Source organism: Pseudochaenichthys georgianus, unplaced genomic scaffold, assembly GCF_902827115.2.
Source record: "Pseudochaenichthys georgianus unplaced genomic scaffold, fPseGeo1.2 scaffold_510_arrow_ctg1, whole genome shotgun sequence".
Lineage (NCBI taxonomy): Eukaryota > Metazoa > Chordata > Actinopteri > Perciformes > Channichthyidae > Pseudochaenichthys > Pseudochaenichthys georgianus.
In genome coordinates, this window is record NW_027263071.1 from 120,527 (window position 1) to 141,864 (window position 21,338).

General features: G+C 44.8%; 1 protein-coding gene across 1 annotated transcript in view; it reads left to right on the forward strand.

The window, feature by feature from the left end:
- Positions 1 to 814: 814 nt before the first annotated feature.
- The window catches only part of hdac8 (histone deacetylase 8), a 36,050-nt gene continuing 15,526 nt past the window's right edge, over positions 815 to 21,338 (forward strand). The window contains exons 1-7 of the mRNA XM_034078910.2: positions 815 to 1,460; positions 2,508 to 2,620; positions 4,554 to 4,631; positions 4,741 to 4,849; positions 6,431 to 6,603; positions 7,662 to 7,756; positions 20,662 to 20,767. Coding sequence (XP_033934801.2) covers positions 1,207 to 1,460; positions 2,508 to 2,620; positions 4,554 to 4,631; positions 4,741 to 4,849; positions 6,431 to 6,603; positions 7,662 to 7,756; positions 20,662 to 20,767 — 928 coding nt within the window. The 5' untranslated portion in view covers positions 815 to 1,206. The remainder of the gene's footprint in view (positions 1,461 to 2,507; positions 2,621 to 4,553; positions 4,632 to 4,740; positions 4,850 to 6,430; positions 6,604 to 7,661; positions 7,757 to 20,661; positions 20,768 to 21,338) is intronic.

Here is a 21,338-nt window from a genome sequence, read left to right on the forward strand (position 1 = left end):
TAATCCAGATATCTCACCATGACTCGCGCACGGTTGTGTTATGGCCACCAAAACAGAACGATATGGACCCAAGATGTGAGCAAATGCATTTAGTTTCCTATCCATGTGGACATTATTTAAGTGGGGGGGGGGGACCTCACCTCCTCTAAATGTTGAAGTTGAAAGCATCAATCTGGTGCACTTTGGGAGCAACATGAGGAGACCTATGGATACATTTCTCAACACCCATATGAAACGGAACTGTAAGCAGATTTATTTTTCTTTATGGATATTGAATCACTCTCCTTTCAAACTGTATTCTTGTTCATTAATAACAACTTTTTTTACTGTCATAGTATTTTATACCCGTTTACTTTATTCTCTTGTGTTTTTATAATTATAATGATCATATAAAGATGTGCCTTTACCTCACTGTTTGGAGAAAAAGCTTCTTATATTCGTTAGCATAGCTAGCTAACCAGATGCTAATAACAACAAAGTTATTGACTGTATGATCAGTATGACCGATGAACAGATCGCCACTGGGCTTTCAACTAAAGACACAGACACGCAGAAACTGCGGCATGTGTACGGACTTATGGGTTCTGCCATTTCTGAAGTGTTGGAGGTTGGAGCGGCGTTCTGGTGCTCTCCGTCAGAACTGCACCCCTGTCAGACGAGAGAAACACCACGTGACGACCCGTTAGGCTCGTGTTGCGTTCAAGGAAAACAGGCACTCGCTTGTTTAATTATGTTGCGGTCTAGATTTCTTTAATTGTTTTCTTTTTTGCGTTTGTTAATTAATTACCTCGAGGGCCTTACCCAATGGTCTCGCGGCCCGTATGCGGCCCGGAGGCCAGAGGTTCCCCACCCCTGATTTAACTGCTCTAATTAATACTGAATTGCATAAAAACCTGATTTCTGTTGCAAAACACTGCTGAAAATGACTTTACATATAATAAAACTCAAAAGAAAAAGCAATAAAAGACACAAATAAATAAAAGGAAACATGAGGGAAACAGAAGAAGTGATTGACATTAAAAAAAACTGTCTTTTTTAAAGGATAAAAATGATCTTGCTAGCCAAATTACTCCAGCAATTATCTTTTAAGTCAACATGTCGATGTATCCTTGGGCAAGATACTTAACCCTGAGTTGCTCCCGATGGCCAGCGGTGTGTGAATGTTAGGTCCTAGAGTAAGGTGCACTGCTCTGTATGAATGGGTGAATGACATGTAGTATGCAAAGCGCTTTGAGCGGTCGTAGAGACTGGAGAAAGCGCTATATAAGTACAGTCCATTCACCATTTAACTTTTGTTCATGTGTTTCTCTCTGTCCAGGTTACGACTGTCCCGTGGTGGAGGGGATTTATGACTACGCGGCAGCAGTAGGGGGCGCTACACTGACAGCAGCTCAGTGTCTGATGGACCAAAAGTGTGAAGTGTCTGTAAACTGGGCAGGAGGCTGGCACCACGCCAAGAAGTAAGTCTTCAGACCATATATGGACATTACTAACTACATACAAGAGTCCTCATCAGTTCCTGTTACGGCCTGATGATGTCATGGTGTCACGTTCTGATGATGTCATGGTGTCACGTTCTGATGATGTCATGGTAACGTTCTGATGATGTCATGGTGTCACGTTCTGATGATGTCATGGTGTCACGTTCTGATGATGTCATGGTGTCACGTTCTGATGATGTCATGGTGTCACGTTCTGATGATGTCATGGTGTCACGTTCTGATGTCATGGTGTCACGTTCTGATGATGTCATGGTGTCACGTTCTGATGATGTCATGGTGTCACGTTCTGATGATGTCATGGTGTCACCTTCTGATGATGTCATGGTGTCACGTTCTGATGATGTCATGGTGTCACGTTCTGATGATGTCATGGTGTCACGTTCTGATGATGTCATGGTGTCACGTTCTGATGATGTCATGGTGTCACCTTCTGATGATGTTATGGTGTCACGTTCTGATGATGTCATGGTAACGTTCTGATGATGTCATGGTGTCACGTTCTAATGATGTCATGGTGTCACGTTCTGATGATGTCATGGTAACGTTCTGATGATGTCATGGTAACGTTCTGATGATGTCATGGTGTCACGTTCTGATGTCATGGTGTCACGTTCTGATGATGTCATGGTAACGTTCTGATGATGTCATGGTAACGTTCTGATGATGTCATGGTGTCACGTTCTGATGTCATGGTGTCACGTTCTGATGATGTCATGGTCACGTTCTGATGATGTCATATTAACGTTCTGATGATGTCATGGTAACGTTCTGATGATGTCATGGTGTCATATTAACGTTCTGATGACGTCATGGTGTCACGTTCTGATGATGTCATGGTGTCACGTTCTGATGATGTCATATTAACGTTCTGATGACGTCATGGTGTCACGTTCTGATGATGTCATGTTAACGTTCTGATGATGTCATGTTACAGCCTGAGGGGGGCGCTGCAGGAAAGACTCTCAAAGCTCACAGGTTTATTTATTTCCCCCTCTGTCTCTCCAGGGATGAGGCGTCAGGTTTCTGTTACGTGAACGACGCTGTGCTGGGAATCCTCAAACTGAGGGAGAAGTACGAGAGGGTTCTGTATGTGGACGTGGATCTGCATCATGGAGACGGTACGCACTCTAACAACAAAGCAGAACTTAAATCGGTTTATGTATCATATTCATTATCAGGCGGAAACTCAGTGACACAAGTTCCCCTTTCTGAGAAACCTACAGCGATACCAGGTGAAGGTGAACAGGTTGAATCATATTATTATAACTTCACCATCAGCAGCCAAACCTTTTGAACGGAGCAATGTAGCATTCATATCGGATTAAAGCTAATACACAACTGTTTGTGTTGTGCATGTTTTACAATGTGCACGTTTTAACAACTTAGGTTTAAATGGAGTATTCTGATTCTAACTGGGGATGCCAGCGATCATTCGATTTTTCTCATTCGTTACATTCTCTATAATCGAAAATTATTTTTAAAATTCGATTTATCCAAGAAGTTGGAGTTTCAGGCTCTGCACTTTCCCTCCTCACCTCATACCTCAAAGACCGCACCTACAGGGTTACTTGGAGAGGGTCCGAGTCCGACCCTTGTCAATTAACTACAGGGGTCCCTCAGGGCTCTGTTCTTGGTCCCCTTCTCTTCTCCTTGTACACAAACTCGCTCGGATCTGTCATTAGCCCGCATGGTTTTTCATACCACTGCTACGCTGACGACAACCAATGAATGCTGTCCTTTCCCCGCTCAGAGACCCAGGTCGTCGCTCGCATCTCTGCTTGTCTAGCTGACATCTCTCAGTGGATGTCTGATCATCACCTCAAGCTCAACCTTGACAAAACTGAACTGCTTTTCCTTCCGGGAAAAGATTGTCCCACTCTTGACCTGACTATCAACATCGGCCCCTCTGTTGTTTCCCCGACCCAGACTGCAAGGACTCTGGGTGTGACCCTAGATAACAACCTGTCCTTCACTGCAAACATCGCTGCTCCAACCCGCTGCTGCAGATACACGCTTTACAACATCAGGAGGACGCGTCCCCAGCTGACCCAGAAAGCCACGCAGGTTCTGGTCCAGGCTCTCGTCATCTCACGCCTAGACTACTGCAACTCCCTCCTGGCTGGTCTACCTGCATGTGCCATCCGACCTCTCTCATCCAGAATGCAGCGGCTCGTCTGGTCTTCAACCTTCCTAAATGTTCCCACACCACTCCGCTCCTCCGCTCCCTCCACTGGCTTCCAGTAACTGCTAGAATCCACTTCAAGACACTGGTACCTGCGTACCATGCTGCGAATGGATCTGGCCCTTCCTACATCCAGGACATGGTTAAACCGTGCACCCCAGCACGTGCACTCCGCTCTGCATCAGCCAAACAGCTCGCTGCACCCTCGCTGCGAGGGGGACCCAAGTTCCCATCAGCAGAAACACGTGGGTTTGCTATCCTGGCTCCAAGATGGTGGAATGAGCTCCCATTGACATCAGGACCGCAGAAAGCTTACACACCTTCCGGCGCAGACTGAAAACTCATCTCTTTCGACTCCACTTCGAGCGATAGAACTATTAACAAAGCACTTATATACTAATAATGGACTGGCTTACCTAAAGCCAGTTGAGTAGCACTTGAAATGTTTTTGCTCTATGAAACCTGATGTACTTTATGATTCTGTTTTCTTCAAGGTTGTATTTTGTTGGTCGAATGCACTTATTGTAAGTCGCTTTGGATAAAAGCGTCAGCTAAATGCAATGTAATGTCATATATATTTTTTTTTCCTGGCTTAGTTTCAACCAAAATATAGATTAATAGTAATAGTATTAATAATTGTAAATGGCCATTGGTCTCACCACCAGTTTTGTTTTACTGTAAACTTGGAGGAAGCCAGCAGCGCAGGCTGCGCAGAGTGGGCGGCAAATAATCGATTAATATTCACCAGGGCTGTCCGATTTTTCGAATTTGATCATGGTCAGTTTCTGGCATCCCTAATTCTAACTCTGATAAAGTACCCAGATATTACACATTTTCTGTCATTAATTATTCCCTCTCCTCTCTCTCAGGTGTGGAAGACGCCTTCAGCTTCACATCCAAAGTCATGACCATCTCGTTTCACAAGTTCTCCCCCGGCTTCTTCCCAGGTCCTTCCCCACAGACACTCACAATACATTTTAATAAGATAACCTGCATTGTGAGGCAGTGTAAGATAAGTGTGTGTGTGTGTGTGTGTGTGTGTGTGTGTGTGTGTAGGTACGGGGGACCTGTGTGACACGGGGCTGGGTAAAGGACGATGGTACGCCGTGAACGTCCCGCTGGAGGACGGCATCAAGGACGACAGATACTACCAGATTTTTACCAGGTACACACACACACACACACACACACAGACAGGCACACACACACACACACACACACAAACAAAGATACGATACGATATACTTTATTGTCCCCGTAAGGACATTTGTTCTGGTCTCCGTCCTGCAGTTCCGCATACACGTACATATACAAGCATAGTGGACATTAAGAGACATCCACATATCATCAGTCATACACCGTTTGAACAAACACGATACACAGACGCACATACTGACAAAGGCGACCTATTGCACTACCCCTCATGGCCAACATTTAAAAAGTAGCTTAATGGACATAGGTAGGAATGAGTGCTCATAGCGGTTCAGCCTGCTCTTGGGAACCCTGAATCTTCTGCCAGAAGGTAGGAGCTGGAGTCCTGGGTGGAGTGCGTGGGTGGGATCAGACACCATTCAGTTTGCCTGTCTGATAACGGACTGCTCGTATATGTTTTGGAGAGATGGGTGTTTTTTAACCCCCATCATTTTCATAGCAGTCTGTACCAGGCGAGCGATCTGTGACTTTGACTTCACTGTCAAGTTACCGTACCAGGCAGTGACACCATACCTCATGATGCTCTCCAACACTGCATGATAGAACAGTAACACGAACCTCTGGTCGACTCCGAAAGCCCGGAGTCGACGCAGAAAGTACAATCGCTGTTGAAGTCTAGAGCACAGACCTTGAACATGCGCCGTGTATTATCCAGATGGACACCAAGGTACTTATAGGAGCTGACCTGACTCATGGGTTCATTGTGTCCACCGGGCTAAGGTCCCCCACTGCCTTTGGGTCCCACACCGTCTCCTCAGTCTTCCTCACATTCAGCACTACATGGTTAAAATCCCACCACTGCACAAACCTCTCTACTTCAGAGCGACAAGCCGATGAACTGCTGCCTTTGTGCATGAAGCCAAGGGTGGCTGTGTCATCTGAGAAGTTGATGACATAATTCTCCGGGTGGGCTCTCGTACAGTGTGAAGAGGACCGGGGAGCTCACACGACCCTGGCGGGCTCCTGCACTGATGGTCCGGGGCTCTGAGAGGGCATTGTTGACCCTGACATGCTGAGTGCGATTGGTTAAAAACGAGAAATACCATTTCAAGATAAAAGGATTTATACTGATCTTTATCAGTTTTTGAAGCAAGGTGTGAGGCTGCAGTGCGTTAAAAGCCGAGCTGAAATCCACACACACACACACACACGCACACACACACACACACAGAGTAAGGTATTAGGAATTCCCCCGTGCAGATCAGAAACAAATATAAAAGCACGTCTCCTCAAGGATCCCTTCAGAGTAATCCCACGTTTCCCACCCAGAGGTCAAAGGTCACGGCCAACGTAGAGCAGTGCCTTGTAGCAAAAGCGCCATCAGCGTTTTATCAAGGACACTTCAGCGGGGGGATTTCTTCCTTAATCTAACTGAGGAATCGTGGGATTTTGAAAAATGTAACTTCTCAATTTGCGGGGAGAGAATGTGTTTTAGGAAAGTGAAGGATTCTGGGATTATTTCAGCTAGTGGTTATTTCTGGCTGTCCCGAATACCATTTTTCGCCGACATGTTTACCTCTCTGTCGTTCCCCAGCGTGATGCAGGAAGCGCGGGCGCAGTTCAACCCGGAGGCCATGGTCATGCAGCTGGGGGCCGACACCATGGCGGGGGACCCCATGTGTTCCTTCAACATGACCCCAGTGGGGGTGGGCAAGTGTCTGCAGCACGTCCTGCAGTGGCAGCTCCCCACGCTGCTGCTGGGAGGAGGTACAACGCGTTTATTATCCTCACTGCTGCTGTGGCGTTTTGTCAGAATTGGAATCCGAAATACCTTTATCGGAAACTTACAGTGTTGGAGAGAAACACACACACACACACACACACACACACACACACACACACACACACACACACACACCATGCTCTGTTCCAGGCCCTTCAGCCCTCGGCCAGATGATAGCTACTACTTCTCTGACACAATGAAGCCATTTTCCTCAACTACAATCCCACCTCTCTTCCTCGCTCTGTGTCCTACATACTTTCCCTCCATTATATCCTCCTCTCCTTCTTGTCATTCTCTTGATTTCACTCCAAAGCCATCCTCTCTTCATCCTTCATCCTGTGTGTGTGTGTGTGTGTGTGTGTGTGTGTGTGTGTGTGTGTGTGTGTGTGTGTGTGTGTGTGTGTGTGTGTGTGTGTGTGTGTGTGTGTGTGTGTGTGTGTGTGTGTGTGTGTGTGTGTGTGTGTGTGTGTGTGTGTGTGTGTGTGTGTGTGGTGTGTGTGTGTGTGTGTGTGTGTGTGTGTGTGTGTGTGTGTGTGTGTGTGTGTGTGTGTGTGTGTGTGTGTGTGTGTGTGTGTGTGTGTGTGTGTGTGTGTGTGAAAGAAAGAGAGGGATGGAAACTTTTCTGACTTCATGTGTTTTGTGAGCTTCTGCTTCTTTTGGCTGTAAATCACTAGTTTTTACAAAATACAATATTAAATGGATAAGATATTCTGTCTCCCACGGTAACATGAAATCAGGGACTTGTTATTGATATTAGACGTTGATATAAACTCCTAAAAATCTACTTAAATCCACAGACACTTTTACAACTGGACTCTTACTAACATTGACGTGAAAAAAACGTATATACTATTTAGGAATTTCAAAATAAGGACATGTCTTGAAGATGAGGATGCTTTGTTGTTGGCATCATGGGTTGTTGAATCGATGCATCAATCCAAATCAATGGACAGCACCAACCGTATTATTTACTTGATTATCATAAGACTAGCTCTATTTGAAATAAGTGTTTCAGGATGCCTTGTGTCATGTGCCTCTCCAGGAGGTTATAACCTGGCTAACACGGCCCGATGTTGGACCTACCTGACGGCCGCCGTGCTGGGAAAGACTCTCTCCTCCGAGATACCGGACCACGAGGTACGACAACACACACACAGTCACACATATTCCCACATGAGCACAATCCCGCTCATTCATCGTACTGTCGCACAGAAGCCAACACACACACACGCATAAAAAAAACCCACAAACACACCCTCTTGTGTTCACTGTCTGCTGAGTCACTCCCGCTAATCAAAGATGGCCGCCTGCTTCTGAATAAAGGGGTTTGTCTGCAGGTGACTCAGACGCAGTGTGTGTGAGGCAGAGAGAGAGAGAAGGGTGCGAGTGTTGACAGTTCCTCTCCGTCCGCCTCATCAAACGGCCTCTCCATCTCCTCTGGCATCAAGGAGGACTTTTATTGTGCCGTCGTTAAAGGGGAAATCTACACTTCAATTCACAATGTTGTTCATAAGAAGTACTCGGATCCTTTACTTGAATGGAAGTTGAGATACTTTATTCGGAAAATACTACTAAAAGTACAAAAGTAGTAGTATTGAGATATACTTCAAGTATCAAACGTACTCCCATTTCAGAATCATATCAATTAAACCACTGGATTCTTGTTGTAGGTGGAGTTCATTTTAATTACTGTATATCCTCCTGGGACCCGAGGAAAAAAAGTGTCTTCCAATTTCCTTTTTTTTGTGATTTCCTACCTGTTTAGGGTTAAAAAAACATCTTGCAATTTAGACTTTTTTAATTTAATTTCTAAATGTTACAGTATGTCCACTGTAGAGGACGTCGGGACCATATTAGTTTGAAAAGACAGCCAAAATTAACAGATGGACTATGCAACGTATTGTGGTTATAGAGTGATATTAGTACAATAATACATTCACCTTTATTTAAAACATGAATAAGTAATTGATCTGAACATTGCTGTTTATTTGGTCACTAAAAAACTAGCTTGGTTTTTGGTCAATCTTTCCAGATCTTCAGAGACTTTGTAGTCGACGTAGAGCAGGGGTGTCGAACTCAATTTCATCGTGGGCCACATTAGCATTATGGTTGCACTCAAACTATAACTATATAAATATACATATATAAATACATAATATATATGAAATAATGTATTATATTATTGCCTCTGCATTGGATTTTTATTGGATAGGGTAATAACTTTGTAATTATGTCTGAAAGCAGAAGTCTAGGGCAAATAATTGCAAGTCTCTTCAGTGAGAATGTCACAAAATGAGATGCATTGTGGGACATGCAGTTTATGGGCAACCTGCTTCTGTAAAATAAGATGGAGCTTTATTAATCCCCGTGGGGAAATTCAGTAGTTTAACAGCAACAGGGTAAGATTGAAAAACAGGACAGCACAGATTCACACAGATTAATAAAATTAAGGATCAATAAAAAAAAATAACTATAAAATAAGAAATTAATTAAAATGAACATATATAGATATACTGTAAGCATGTAACCGTATAATAAACATATTATATTCTTTGCAAGCTCTTGCGGGCCACATAAAATGAAGTCGCGGGCCGGATTAGGCCCCCGGGCCTTGAGTTTGACACCCCTGATGTAGTGGGAAAGTACCTCATTGACTCCAGTCGGCACGGGCTGTCGGGTCATCTGGACTAGTGTTATGGATCTCCATCGGACCTGCTCACAGAAACAAAGCTTGCATTCCTGAGGCGACTCTCATCATGGCTCCACTTAAAATAAAAACAACAATAAGACATATAATTTTGGAAAATAAAATACTGGGTATATTATTAATTCAGTACTTCATCATATAGGACACATGTCATGTGTTTTAAAATGTAAAAGGTAGCTAGTAACTAAGAGTTTTTAATACATTTAGTGGATGAAAGTAGAATATATACTCAATTTAAGTATGTCAAACACTAGTACTTAAGTAAAGTACTTAAGTAAATACACTTAGTTACTTTCCACGAGTGCCATTAACAACATGTAGACCGCCGCTGATTGGACCAATCACGTCGCAGCAAACCGTAAACACTTTAAATTGAGCATAATGTTGTTATTCCCCATAATAAGGTCACATAGTGAACGTAAACAAATGGACCGACTGAGATGTGAGTGGAAACTCTCGGGGTTAGCTTCTCAAGGAAGCAGAACATCCCGATGATTTATGTGTGCAAGGGAGAGGACGTGTGTGAGCGCTGATTTTCTCATTACGCTAACTGCTTAATCAAATAGAGCCATCCTCTCTGCAAGTAGAAATCAGTCCAGTCTTCCTGCGCCGATGCTCTCACACACACACAAAGAGTCTCTTTCTGCAGCGACTGATTTTTGGACCTTGTCTTGGTCAAATGTAATGAATAGCTGCGAGTGTGTGTGTGTACATGTGTGTGTCTTACGCGAGAGTGTGTGTTCCGAGCGCGATGAAGGTGCCTCTTGTTTCTGCTTGTCAGCGTCCAATGGCCCTACGTAGCCTTTGACCTCATTAAGAAGCACTCACTGAAAACAAAGCAACTATCAGTGCGGGCAGCTGCCGCAGACGAGGACACACACACACACACTCATACACACACAATCACTTTCCCAAACTTGCTTATTAAAATCCTTATTGGCTTCTTTTACCAATTTATAAGCTAAAATAGATCTATTTTTTGCTGTGTGTGTGTGTGTGTGTGTGTGTGTGTGTGTGTGTGTGTGTGTCTGTGTGTGTGTGTGTCTGTGTGTGTGTGTGTGTGTGTGTGTGTGTGTGTGTGTGTGTGTGTGTGTGTGTGTGTGTGTGTGTGTGTGTGTGTGTGTGTGTGTGTGTGTGTGTGTGTGTGTGTGTGTGTGTGTGTGTGTGTGTGTGTGTGTGTGTGTGTGTGTGTGTGTGTGTGTGTGTGTGTGTGTGTGTGTGTGTGTGTGGCCCCGTCTGTGCCCGTTGTGCTCGATAAGAGGGGCATTTATCCATGATGACCAAGCAAAGCTAAAGTTCCAGCGACACGGGGAACAAAAACTACCTTTGTACCCTTTTTGTGTGTGTGTGTGTGTGTGTGTGTGTGTGTGTGTGTGTGTGTGTGTGTGTGTGTGTGTGCAACCGTCTGCTCGACTGTAGACAAAAACCACATTCATTACAGTCAGATAATGTACTGGCCCATTATATAGCATTTTTTTTTTTTTTGCGTTTCATTGTTTGATGAATTAACACCGAAACAAATGGGGAAACTACCACTTGGGAAGCTTCACCGAGTAAAGGGACTTGTGGGAAACTAAAATAAATGTCCTTATCCGACATATATCTGAATATAAAATAAATAATGCTTCATGGAGTCGTGGAAAATCAGCCGTTTTAGTTTGATTTATCTGCTCGAATCTCCCAGATATCGAGCCAAACATATTTCTGTTGGTTTGATTTAGTTTCAGATATTTCCTTTTAGTGTTTGTTTTAATCAAATCAACTTTATCTTTTTTCCTCAGTACCCAAGAGGGCATGTGCTCCGTCTCTGGCATGTCTGAAAGGTTAAATATAGTAGTCCAAAAAACACAAACATCAGTCACATCAACAATAGTGCTGTAATATTCCCTGATTACCAGACAAAATATTACGCTGCCGATAACCCGCACAATGAACACTTATTATACTCCAATATCTTATGCAAACACCTGTAGACGTTCCTTTTGTGGTTCAGACCAGGACTCGAGCCGCCGGGTCGAAAGTCGTTAACCCTGCCGGTCGGCTTGTATTGTCTGTTAGCGGTCAGCTGATCCTGATTGACCCCCCATTGTGATCTGGAGCCAATCTGTGAGTGGACCAACAATGCGGGGCGTCCTAAGAATAGCCAGGGGTCAAAAGGCCGGTCAAAGTCTCTGATTGGACGGGCATATGGATTGCCTTTTTATAAATGTTTTGTTTCCCTTAAGGAAAGTGTCCGTCCTACTTGTTGGGTTCCGGCTTCTCCAAGAACATCTGTAGCGCTCGACGTGCTGTGCCTTTGATCGGGTTGAAGTTTGTGTTCTTGCATTAGTTCAAATGCTAAAAGAAATGTGAGGATATAGATGGCTTAGAAGAAAGGTACTATGATGGACAAGAAGAGTGGCATGCCACGAAATGCTGAGCCGTAGACTGAAACCCCACCGGTTTCCACGGCACCTTGGCCATTAAAATCTAACATTAAATAGAATATTATTACCTACAACGGTTTGACTTATTTGAAGCGAATGCACGTGCAGCTTTTTTGCTTTTCTGAGTTTGTATTTTCATGTTTAAAAGCCGTTATTGGATATCGCATCCTCTTGTGGTGACGTCGGTTTACAACCTTTTTAATTGACATTGTCGCGAGTGAAAAACTTCCATAGATGGGTTTTACCCAGTGTGCGAAATACGGGGGGGCGTCCCCATCTCCCGTTTATTGCGCAATATACTGGAAGACAGATTTCTCAATATGCAGTAGGCCGATACAATATTTCATGGATGCAAGCAAAGACCATCTGTAGTCGATAGCAGCGTTTCTCAACCGGGGCGCCGCCTGGCGTCTTCATATGACTGAATGAATACCGTTAAAGAGCCGTCTGTTTTCGATTCGAGGAAATGCGTGAATGCCAAAATAGAAGATACTTGTGAATAAATGTTTTGAATTATGAATACTGGACATAGTAAGCTTAAAAAACATTTTAGTGACCATTGCAAGTGACGAATAAATATTATAATTTGAGACCCCCCTCATGCTGTTGAGGCTTTCAGGGGGGCTCAGGTTTTAATCGGGGGGGTTGAGCTCCCCCGGACCCCCCCGTATTTCGCACACTGGTTTTACCCCATTTTGAACCGGAGCATCTGCCGATTAATTCCATACCCAATATTCAGTATAATCCACTAAAGTAAGGCACGATACAAGTTTTTTCTTTTTTCTTTGCAACCTTGACTGTAAGGGAGCCTTGAAGGGACAATTGAGTGAAATTCGACCCTTCTTTGTTTGGGAGATGCACCTATTATTAAGAGCATTTGTGGTAATTTGTAGAGCTTGTTAGGCTAAGCGTGAAGTGAAACTTAAATAGCTATAGCTTTCCAAAGTGTTTGGTAAACAGTCAGAGATGTCCCATCTGACTTTCTTCCCCCCCCCTTCTCTCGTTCTGTTTTCGGTTGTTTCCCAGCAGCTGAGTTCCTCCCAGCCGCGCTGCTCTGATAAAAACAAACCACACATCCAAACTTCCTGCGGTGCACAGAGAGAACATGTCCTCACAATGCTGCTGGTGTGAATCCAGCTCATATCCTCCGTCACATGCAGTGCTGTGGCTCCTCTCTTTCCTGTCTCCGCTGCATGCACACATTGAGGACATATTGCGTGGGCAAAAAATATCTTTAAAACGGAAACTGGCACCTGGATTTGCTTCATATGCACAGACTCATTCAGAGTGGTGTTAGGGTCCCAATAACCACTTCAATTTGGGGTCGAAAAGTACAAAATCTTATCCGTGCTTTTGTATTTTGGGGCAAAACTTAGATTTTAACCCTAACCCTAAGTGAAATGTACCCGAACTACATCCAATAAAGAACCCAAAAGCTGTCTTTGACACTGAAATCAGATTTAATAAAACATTGACAGGAGACTAAAAGTTATCTCAACTCTCCAAAAGACTTCATTTCCTAAATCAGAAACTTAAAAACTAAGGTACGGAGATAGCTTTTCAATATTTAATTACGCTTTTAACCACGGCACTTACAGATATTCACTTTATATTCCGACAGCAACCAATAAATTAAATGCTCATTTTTATTAAGTAAAAAAGACATTGGAGAGAAATGCAACAAAATCTCGAACCCTTTCCAAACGCTTTCTCTGATGGACCCGTCCGCAAGTATCTTTCATTGCGCTTCTTGATTATGGCATGGAAGGGCTCCATTATCTTTAGACAGAATAGATGAGAGGAACACCTACGTCACTTCCGGGCGAAAACTACGGCCCCGCCCACTTTTGGCGGGAAACAAAGCTGTCAATACAAATTCTGACGTTTTTGCCAATCCGATCAGAAATAGAAAGAAAACCGTGGATCTTCAAAGAGCCCGATTCCGACGGCCAGACAGGCAAACAACTACATTAAATCAATGGAAATCGACAATCGGGCTCGATATATGGTTAAATAAAATTCAGTAGGCGAGGCCGTAATTTCGCCGGCTGTTACTCTCATGAGCGAGGCGGAAAATAATTGTTGTATCATGCCAACAAGCTGCCGTGGCGTTTGTTGCTCCAGAGTTCAGTGTTTCTGGACTTCCTCTAAGAAGAGAGGACGGTGAAAGAAGAGCTCTGTGGCTTCAGGCTCGCGTTGGTTTCCCCCAAAAGTGGGCGGGGCCGTAAAGTGACGTAGATACTCTCATCTATGGACATCGATCGCCTACTGCTATATTCAACCGTATATCGAGCCCGATCGTCGATTTCCAATGATTTAATGTAATTGTTTGCCTGTCTGGCCGTCGGAATCGGGCTCTTTGAAGATCCAAAAATCCACAGTTTTCTTACATTTTTGATCGGATTGGCAAAAACGTCAGATTTTGTATTGACCGCCGTTCAAATGACGGCTTTACTTTCCCCCAAAAGTGGACGCGGCCGTACTTTTTGCCCGGAAGTGACGCATGTGTTACTCTCATGCAATTTCATGTGGAAAAAGTCTGTGTCTTGTGTCAGAAATGGAATCGGGAACCACACGGCTGCCGTACAAACGGTAACAATAGCTATCAAAGAACCTCTGGGAACTGGTCGGATACACACACGCTTGTAAACAGCAGCCAACGTGCGTCTGTGTGTGTTTTTCCAGTGGCTGACTTTAATTCCCCACAGAAGTAAATACAAATGTGTGTCCGACTCACCGCCACACAGGAAGGGAGTGCGTCTCTGCTCCCAGATTGGCAGCGGGGGAAACGTCCCGCCTCTTTACTTCCTACTTCCTCTTTTCCTGTCTGCGGCCACTTCCTGTCCAGCCCCTCGCTGCCGTCACGGCTTGTGGCTCAATCACCGGAAACAACGAGGTGTGTGTGTGTGTGTGTGTGTGTGTGTGTGTGTGTGTGTGTGTGTGTGTGTGTGTGTGGTGTGTGTGTGTGTGTGTGTGTTGTGTGTGTGTGTGTGTGTGTGTGTGTGTGTGTGTGTGTGTGTGTGTGTGTGTGTGTGTGTGTGTGTGTGTGTGTGTGTGTGGTGTGTGTGTGTGTGTGTGTACACCTCAGAAAACGCTCCCTTCCATTCGTCTCTTATCAATGGCTGTTAATCAAAAGCCTCGCTGCCGTCGATCTGACTCGCGGTGGGGAAAGTGTTGATGGATGTTGGGATGTTCCAACAATGAGCCGAGCGCGTTGCTTTCCTGTCTCGTTTCTCTTCGGGGAGTTGCAGTTGTCTTTTTAATGTTTGTTTGTGTTTCAAGTTCATGGACGGGCCATCATTCACTTTCTTATCTCCACTTTTATTTTCCTATTAGATCAGATATTTTCATAAACCTAGTGGCTCCGTGTTTGTAATATACGACCTTTGCAGTTGTTAAAATGGCCTGACATTTGCTAAGCAGTACTTTTTGGAGTATATATCAGCAAGATATCGATTCTCACGATCTTATTTATTAAACGCAACCATTACGATGAGTCTACGTACTTTTGACACACACACAGTCATACTCCAATACCACGGGAAATATAAAAACACGGCCTACAGAAAGGCTGCCAGATCTCGTGCTCGTGTCCAGGTTCATATTTGCATTACACGCTTCAACGTTCACTTTCAATATCGTCGTCCCTCTCCTGATTGTTCGGCAGCGTACCAACAGTATTTCTTCCCTTAAAAGGAAAGCTGAATGATGGATGTCTGAAGGTCCAGATGCAGAGGGAGGGAGGTGTACGTGCGCGAGGTGACTCAGATTTGGGCTTCGAGCCGCTTATTTTTTTTTGCTTTTCCTTGTTGAACACATTTATTAGATATCTTGATAGCAGACAGAGTTGTTGTTCTGAGACGTTTTCCCCTCCGCTGTGCCGCTCCGCATCCTTCATGACTGGAGTTCCTGCTGATCCCTGTGAAAACACACACACACACACACACACACACACACACACGGCTGTCAACAGATGGGCTCATGCATAGGAAGACAGTGTGATCTCACTTTAAGATAAACATCCAGGCAAAGAAATACTCAATTTTTTTAAGCGACTATTCCGGTTTTTCTTTCTAAATTCTCAGCAACAGACGTTTAGATTTGCGTTATCTGCATCAAGGCCAGTGTGTCCAATACAAACACGCTTATATGAGTTGTGAGCATAGGGCCGAGAGTCCATGTTGAGGCAGATAAGTAAATAAACAGAGACCGTCCACTATTTATCTCTCCGAGTCTCTGCTTGGGACGCTGGAGCCAGTCAGCTGGTATGTTCTGTCTCGTGACCTTGTCCCAGTCCTGTAGAAATACTGCGTCACTGAATACTGCACTTAAGTCTCCTGTATCATTTATTATTGTCGGTCTTCTTCTTTTTCTCTCATAGTATTGGTCCCTGTATGTCTAAAAAGTGTAAGGAATATTATATGAAAATATCGGAAAATGTTTCTTTTAGGAGTGTCTGCACCTCTGTCTTCCTCGCTTCCTCTCGATTTCTCCCCCTGGTCATCCAAGCCAAACAAGCAAGAGAGATCAGGCTGTGTGTGTGTGTGTGTGTGTGTATAATTGTGTGTGTGTGTTTATAATCGTGTGTGTGTGTGTGTGTGTTGCTGGACAACGGGAGACAGAGCACTGGGTTCATGTGAATACATTGTGGGTGTGCATATATGTGTGTTAAGTAACTTCTCTCATGTTGTGCTCTGTTGAGGCCGGAGGTAAGACACAGAAACTCATCGGAGCTAATTGGAAACAGAGACACACACACACACACACACACACACACACACTTAGAGACACCATGGATATTTGCTGGTATGCCTGTACTCACACATGCATATGTCTGTGGACTTTCAGACAAATACACACACCTTCATCTACTCCAGACTGCATGCATTCTCTCTCTCGCTCACACACACACACACACACACACACACACACACACACACACGGATATTAAACAAAGACAGAGTAGTCTTTGTCTTCCAAGTAGACCAAAGTATAATACTCCTACTGCCTGTTGGCTCGTGTGTGTGTGTGTGTGTGTGTGTGTGTGTGTGTGTGTGTGTGTGTGTGTGTGTGTGTGTGTGTGTGTGTGTGTGTGTGTGTGTGTGTGTGTGTGTGTGTGTGTGTGTGTGTGGTGTGTGTGTGTGTGTGTGGTGTGTGTGTGTGTGTGTGTGTGTGTGTGTGTGTGTGTGTGTGTGTGTGTGTGTGTGTGTGTGTGTGTGTGTGTGTGTGTGTGTGTGTGTGGTGTGTGTGTGTGTGTGTGTGTGTGTGTGGTGTGTGTGGTGTGTGTGTGTGTGTGTGTGTGTGTGTGTGTGTGTGTGTGAAGAAGAAGAAGAAGAAGAAAAAAACCACAAAGGTAATACTGATTCTGATTTTGCACGATGTCCAACTCGAGCTACATTTTCTAGCTTTTTTTGGAGCAGTCGAGGCAGATTTAATTGCATGTGGTAGGTCAAGAATGAACTGTCATGTTCAATTTTCGGCGTAATCATTAGCAGAGCAGATTTGAAAATACTCATTAGGCGCTTTCACACCGGAGTACTTTTCCCGTTTAGTTCCGATAGTTCCTGGGATTTTGCGTTCGCACCAAAAAGAGAACTTATTTCATGAGAACTTTTCCCCCCATTTTTAGTGCCTGCTAGAGAGGTGCTACTCTCCTGGGGAGAAAAAAGTTCCAATTTCTGATTGGCTGGGCAAATTGCAAACCACACCCCGTAAAACTCGCAAAAGTTTTGTGAAGACGCCATTGTATTTGCTGGCATTAGCATTATTAGCATTATTAGCATTAGCATTATTAGCATTAGCATTATTAGCATTAGCCCCGCGCACCAACGGAGAGAGACTAACTTATGGCAACACAAAAGAAAACATGGGAGCGGTGGAGATGAGGAGGTGTCGGCGTTCTGGCGATTTACTCGGAAGCCAGTCCCCAACTCCGGGGACTTCCGGCCGGGGACTTCGGGTGGCAGTATACGCCGTGAAGTGGTTTGCAGCCTGCCAGTAAACTAAGTGCTGGGAACTAAGTACGGCAAAGTACTTGGTGTGAAAGCGGCTATTGTACTACGTATGGAGGAATATTGCTGTAGGCCGGTTGAGTATCTTCTGCTGATTCTTCAGAGTCCAAGGCTTTCACAACAGTGTCTGCGAACACACTGACGCACTTGTGGTCAGAACCTGGCCTGCGAGTTTGTTTTGCTCTCATGGCACTGAGTCACGGCCCGAACAAATTCCCTGGAAATATGCTTTTTCAGTTGACGCGCTCTGGTTTTAACTTCTCGTTGAACCCACGCTCTGGATTTCCACCTGTTTTTTTTTCTTCTTTTTCTTTCAAACTGGCCGGTTTTCATGGAATCGGTCCAACTCCGCATGAAATGCCAGGAGCCTTCGGTATGTGCTGAAATCATCTCAGGCTGTTTCTCTTTTCTCCTTCTTGTTGGCGAGGCCCAGGCTGTCCAGTTGGAGTTTGACTGATTTGTGGTTAATCTGGTTACATTTTCTCTCTGTACATGAACCAGACTGTCTCATACGTTTGTTTGTGTTAATGCAACTCCTAGACAGCAGTGGGTTCAGGAAATATAAGGAACACATGTCCATCTGAAGGCCCTGATGTTTGTCTGTTAGCCACTCTGTGTCCTATCTCTAGGGAGAGTGATTTCAGTCTTGATCCGGACTGAAATGCCTCAATAGATATCGGACAGATTGCCATGAAATGTGATGAATCCCAATGACGTGATTCTTTCACTTCTCCTTTAACACCACTCAAAGAAAATCTTGTATTTGAGGATAATATTGACAGAGCTTTGGAGTAATGAAACCTTTAAGCTTTCTGCAAGCAACACAGTTATAGTTACATGGATAAACGTCTTTAAAATATTATCTTTTACATATTTAGACATTAGATGACCCTTTTATTCAATGCGACTTCCAAACACTTCAATACCGTAGACTGCGTGCCTACAAGAGCTATTTGAGGTCAAGTATCTTGCTGAAGGACACTTTGACCCACTGAGACACAATTTAGTAGCAATGGCTAGTTCTGTGATTGGTGCGATTATATTACAGTGTCGTTAACGTCGTAATCTCATCTTTAATATCACAATCCACATGATATAAATCACGATAACTTCTCATGTGGAGCGCAAAGCAACATTTGGGTTGGCATGTATGTGGAAAACTAGAGTGGGGTCTTAGATCTAGTGTTGTCACGATACCAACATTTTGGTTTCGATACCAAGTCAAGAATTGCGATTCCGATTATTTTTCGATACTTTTCATAAAAAAGGGAAACAGTCTTAAATGTAATTATTGTGCTTTATTTCACACCAGAACCAGAACACAAACCTTTAAACAATGAGAACAATAAATTAAATAAATGACTAGAATTTGTATTAAATACAATTTAAGCATCATCTTTTCACTTCTGGCGTCTTTTTTGTCAACAAGCAGCCATGCTTCTCGCTTTCTCACATGCTCTGGCAGCTAGCGCGTGCACGAGAGAGGGGAGGGACTTAGAGCGTGCACGAGAGAGGGGAGGGACTTAGAGCGTGCACGAGAGAGGGGAGGGACTTGGAGCGTGCTTGAGAGGGGAGGGACTTAGAGCGTGCACGAGAGAGGGGAGGGACTTGGAGCGTGCTTGAGAGGGGAGGGACTTAGAGCGTGCACGAGAGAGGGGAGGGACTTGGAGCGTGCTTGAGAGGGGAGGGACTTAGAGCGTGCTTGAGAGGGGAGGGACTTGGAGCGTGCTTGAGAGGGGAGGGACTTAGAGCGTGCTTGAGAGGGGCGGGACTTAGAGCGTGCTTGAGAGAGGGGAGGCACTTGGAACGTGCTTGAGAGAGGGGAGGCACTTGGAACGTGCTTGAGAGGGGAGGGACTTAGAGCGTGCTTGAGAGGGGAGGGACTTGGAGCGTGCTTGAGAGAGGGGAGGCACTTAGAGCGTGCTTGAGAGGGGAGGGACTTGGAACGTGCTTGAGAGAGGGGAGGCACTTGGAACGTGCTTGAGAGGGGAGGGACTTAGAGCGTGCTTGAGAGGGGAGGGACTTGGAGCGTGCTTGAGAGAGGGGAGGCACTTAGAGCGTGCTTGAGAGAGGGGAGGCACTTGGAACGTGCTTGAGAGGGGAGGGACTTAGAGCGTGCTTGAGAGAGGGGAGGGGACTGCAGGCACGGCTGCAGTGCAGGGAGTGGAAGCAGAGCGCTGAACACACACGGCTCTTATTAAAACGGCGCTTTCTCACCGGAGTACTTTCCCCCGTCATTCTTAAAGTACCGATACTGATGAGACGGAGGAATCGTAACGTTTTTAACGGCAGGGCATCGCGGTACCTTTCAAGTATCGGTACACCGTGCAACACTACTTAGATCCATGTCAAGGGACGGCAAACTCGTCTGTAGTTATGGATTTAAAATGTTCTCGTGCTGAGAGGGTGATCGTGTCGCTCCTCAAGAAAAAATGAAACGGCAGTGTGCAGATTCTACAGATAACATTTATATCTTAGTTCTGGTAGAACAAAATCGCCTTCAAAACAGTCGTTGGTTCAATCATCCCTTCAGTCATGGACATCTGATCCAGTTGCCAATCAGTACGAGCCTCATCTGGTTTATGTTTAACCACGAAGGGCAATTGGTAGTCAGTGTCGGGAGTCTTTTCCACTGTTTTCTTTAAATCAATTGAATTTCTTTAAACGGGGATCCCTGAAAGCCTGTGTTAATATTCATTACCAGTCAGTTTCACAATCCAACTCTTCAAAGTCCAAATGTTCCAGTAAAGCAGCTGCGATCTTTAAAAAAGAGACAGTCGAGTGTTCCCTGGCACTGTGCTGCAGAGACTGTGTGCAGATGTGTGGGATTAAAGTGTGGCTGTGAATAAAAAATAAATCCACAAGTTGTCATATTGATTGCAGCGCTGTGATGTCTAGTTTTTTACAGAGTACGGACCCGACTACTCGCTGGAGATCAGCCCAAGCTGTCGACCAGACCGAAACGACAGCAAACACCTGGACACGGTCATCAGCACCATCAAAGGTGTGTGTGTGTGTGTGTGTGTGTGTGTGTGTGTGTGTTGTGTGTGTGTGTGTGTGCGTGTGTGTGCGTGTGTGTGCGTGTGTGTGCGTGTGTGTGCGTGTGTGTGTGTGTGTGTGTGTGTTGTGTGTGTGTGTGTGGTGTGTGGTGTGTGTGTGTGTGTTGTGTGTGTGTTGTGTGTGTGTGTGTGTGTGTGTGTGTGTTGTGTGTGTGTGTGTGTTGTGTGTGTGTGTGTGTGTGTGTGTTTGTGTGTGTGTGTTGTGTGTGTGTGTGTTGTGTGTGTGTGTGTGTGTGTGTGTGTGTGTGATTCTGCGGCGGGGTGAAACTGAGGGGAAAGTTGAGTCGGGGAGGATTATTGTAATGAGGGCGAGGTCAGGGAAAAAGCGTCTAAGCGTCGGGGTCGTTTTCCGAACGTTACGCTGTTTGCAGCCGTGTTTCCCAGAGCTGAATTTGATCGCTCGTAATGTTGAACATCCTGGGTGTGGAAGTGTTAACCACAGAGCCCTCCTTCCTTTCCCTTTGTCAGTGAAATGTAATATTTGACGCAGCATTTATCCATTCATTCCCAGTTTCG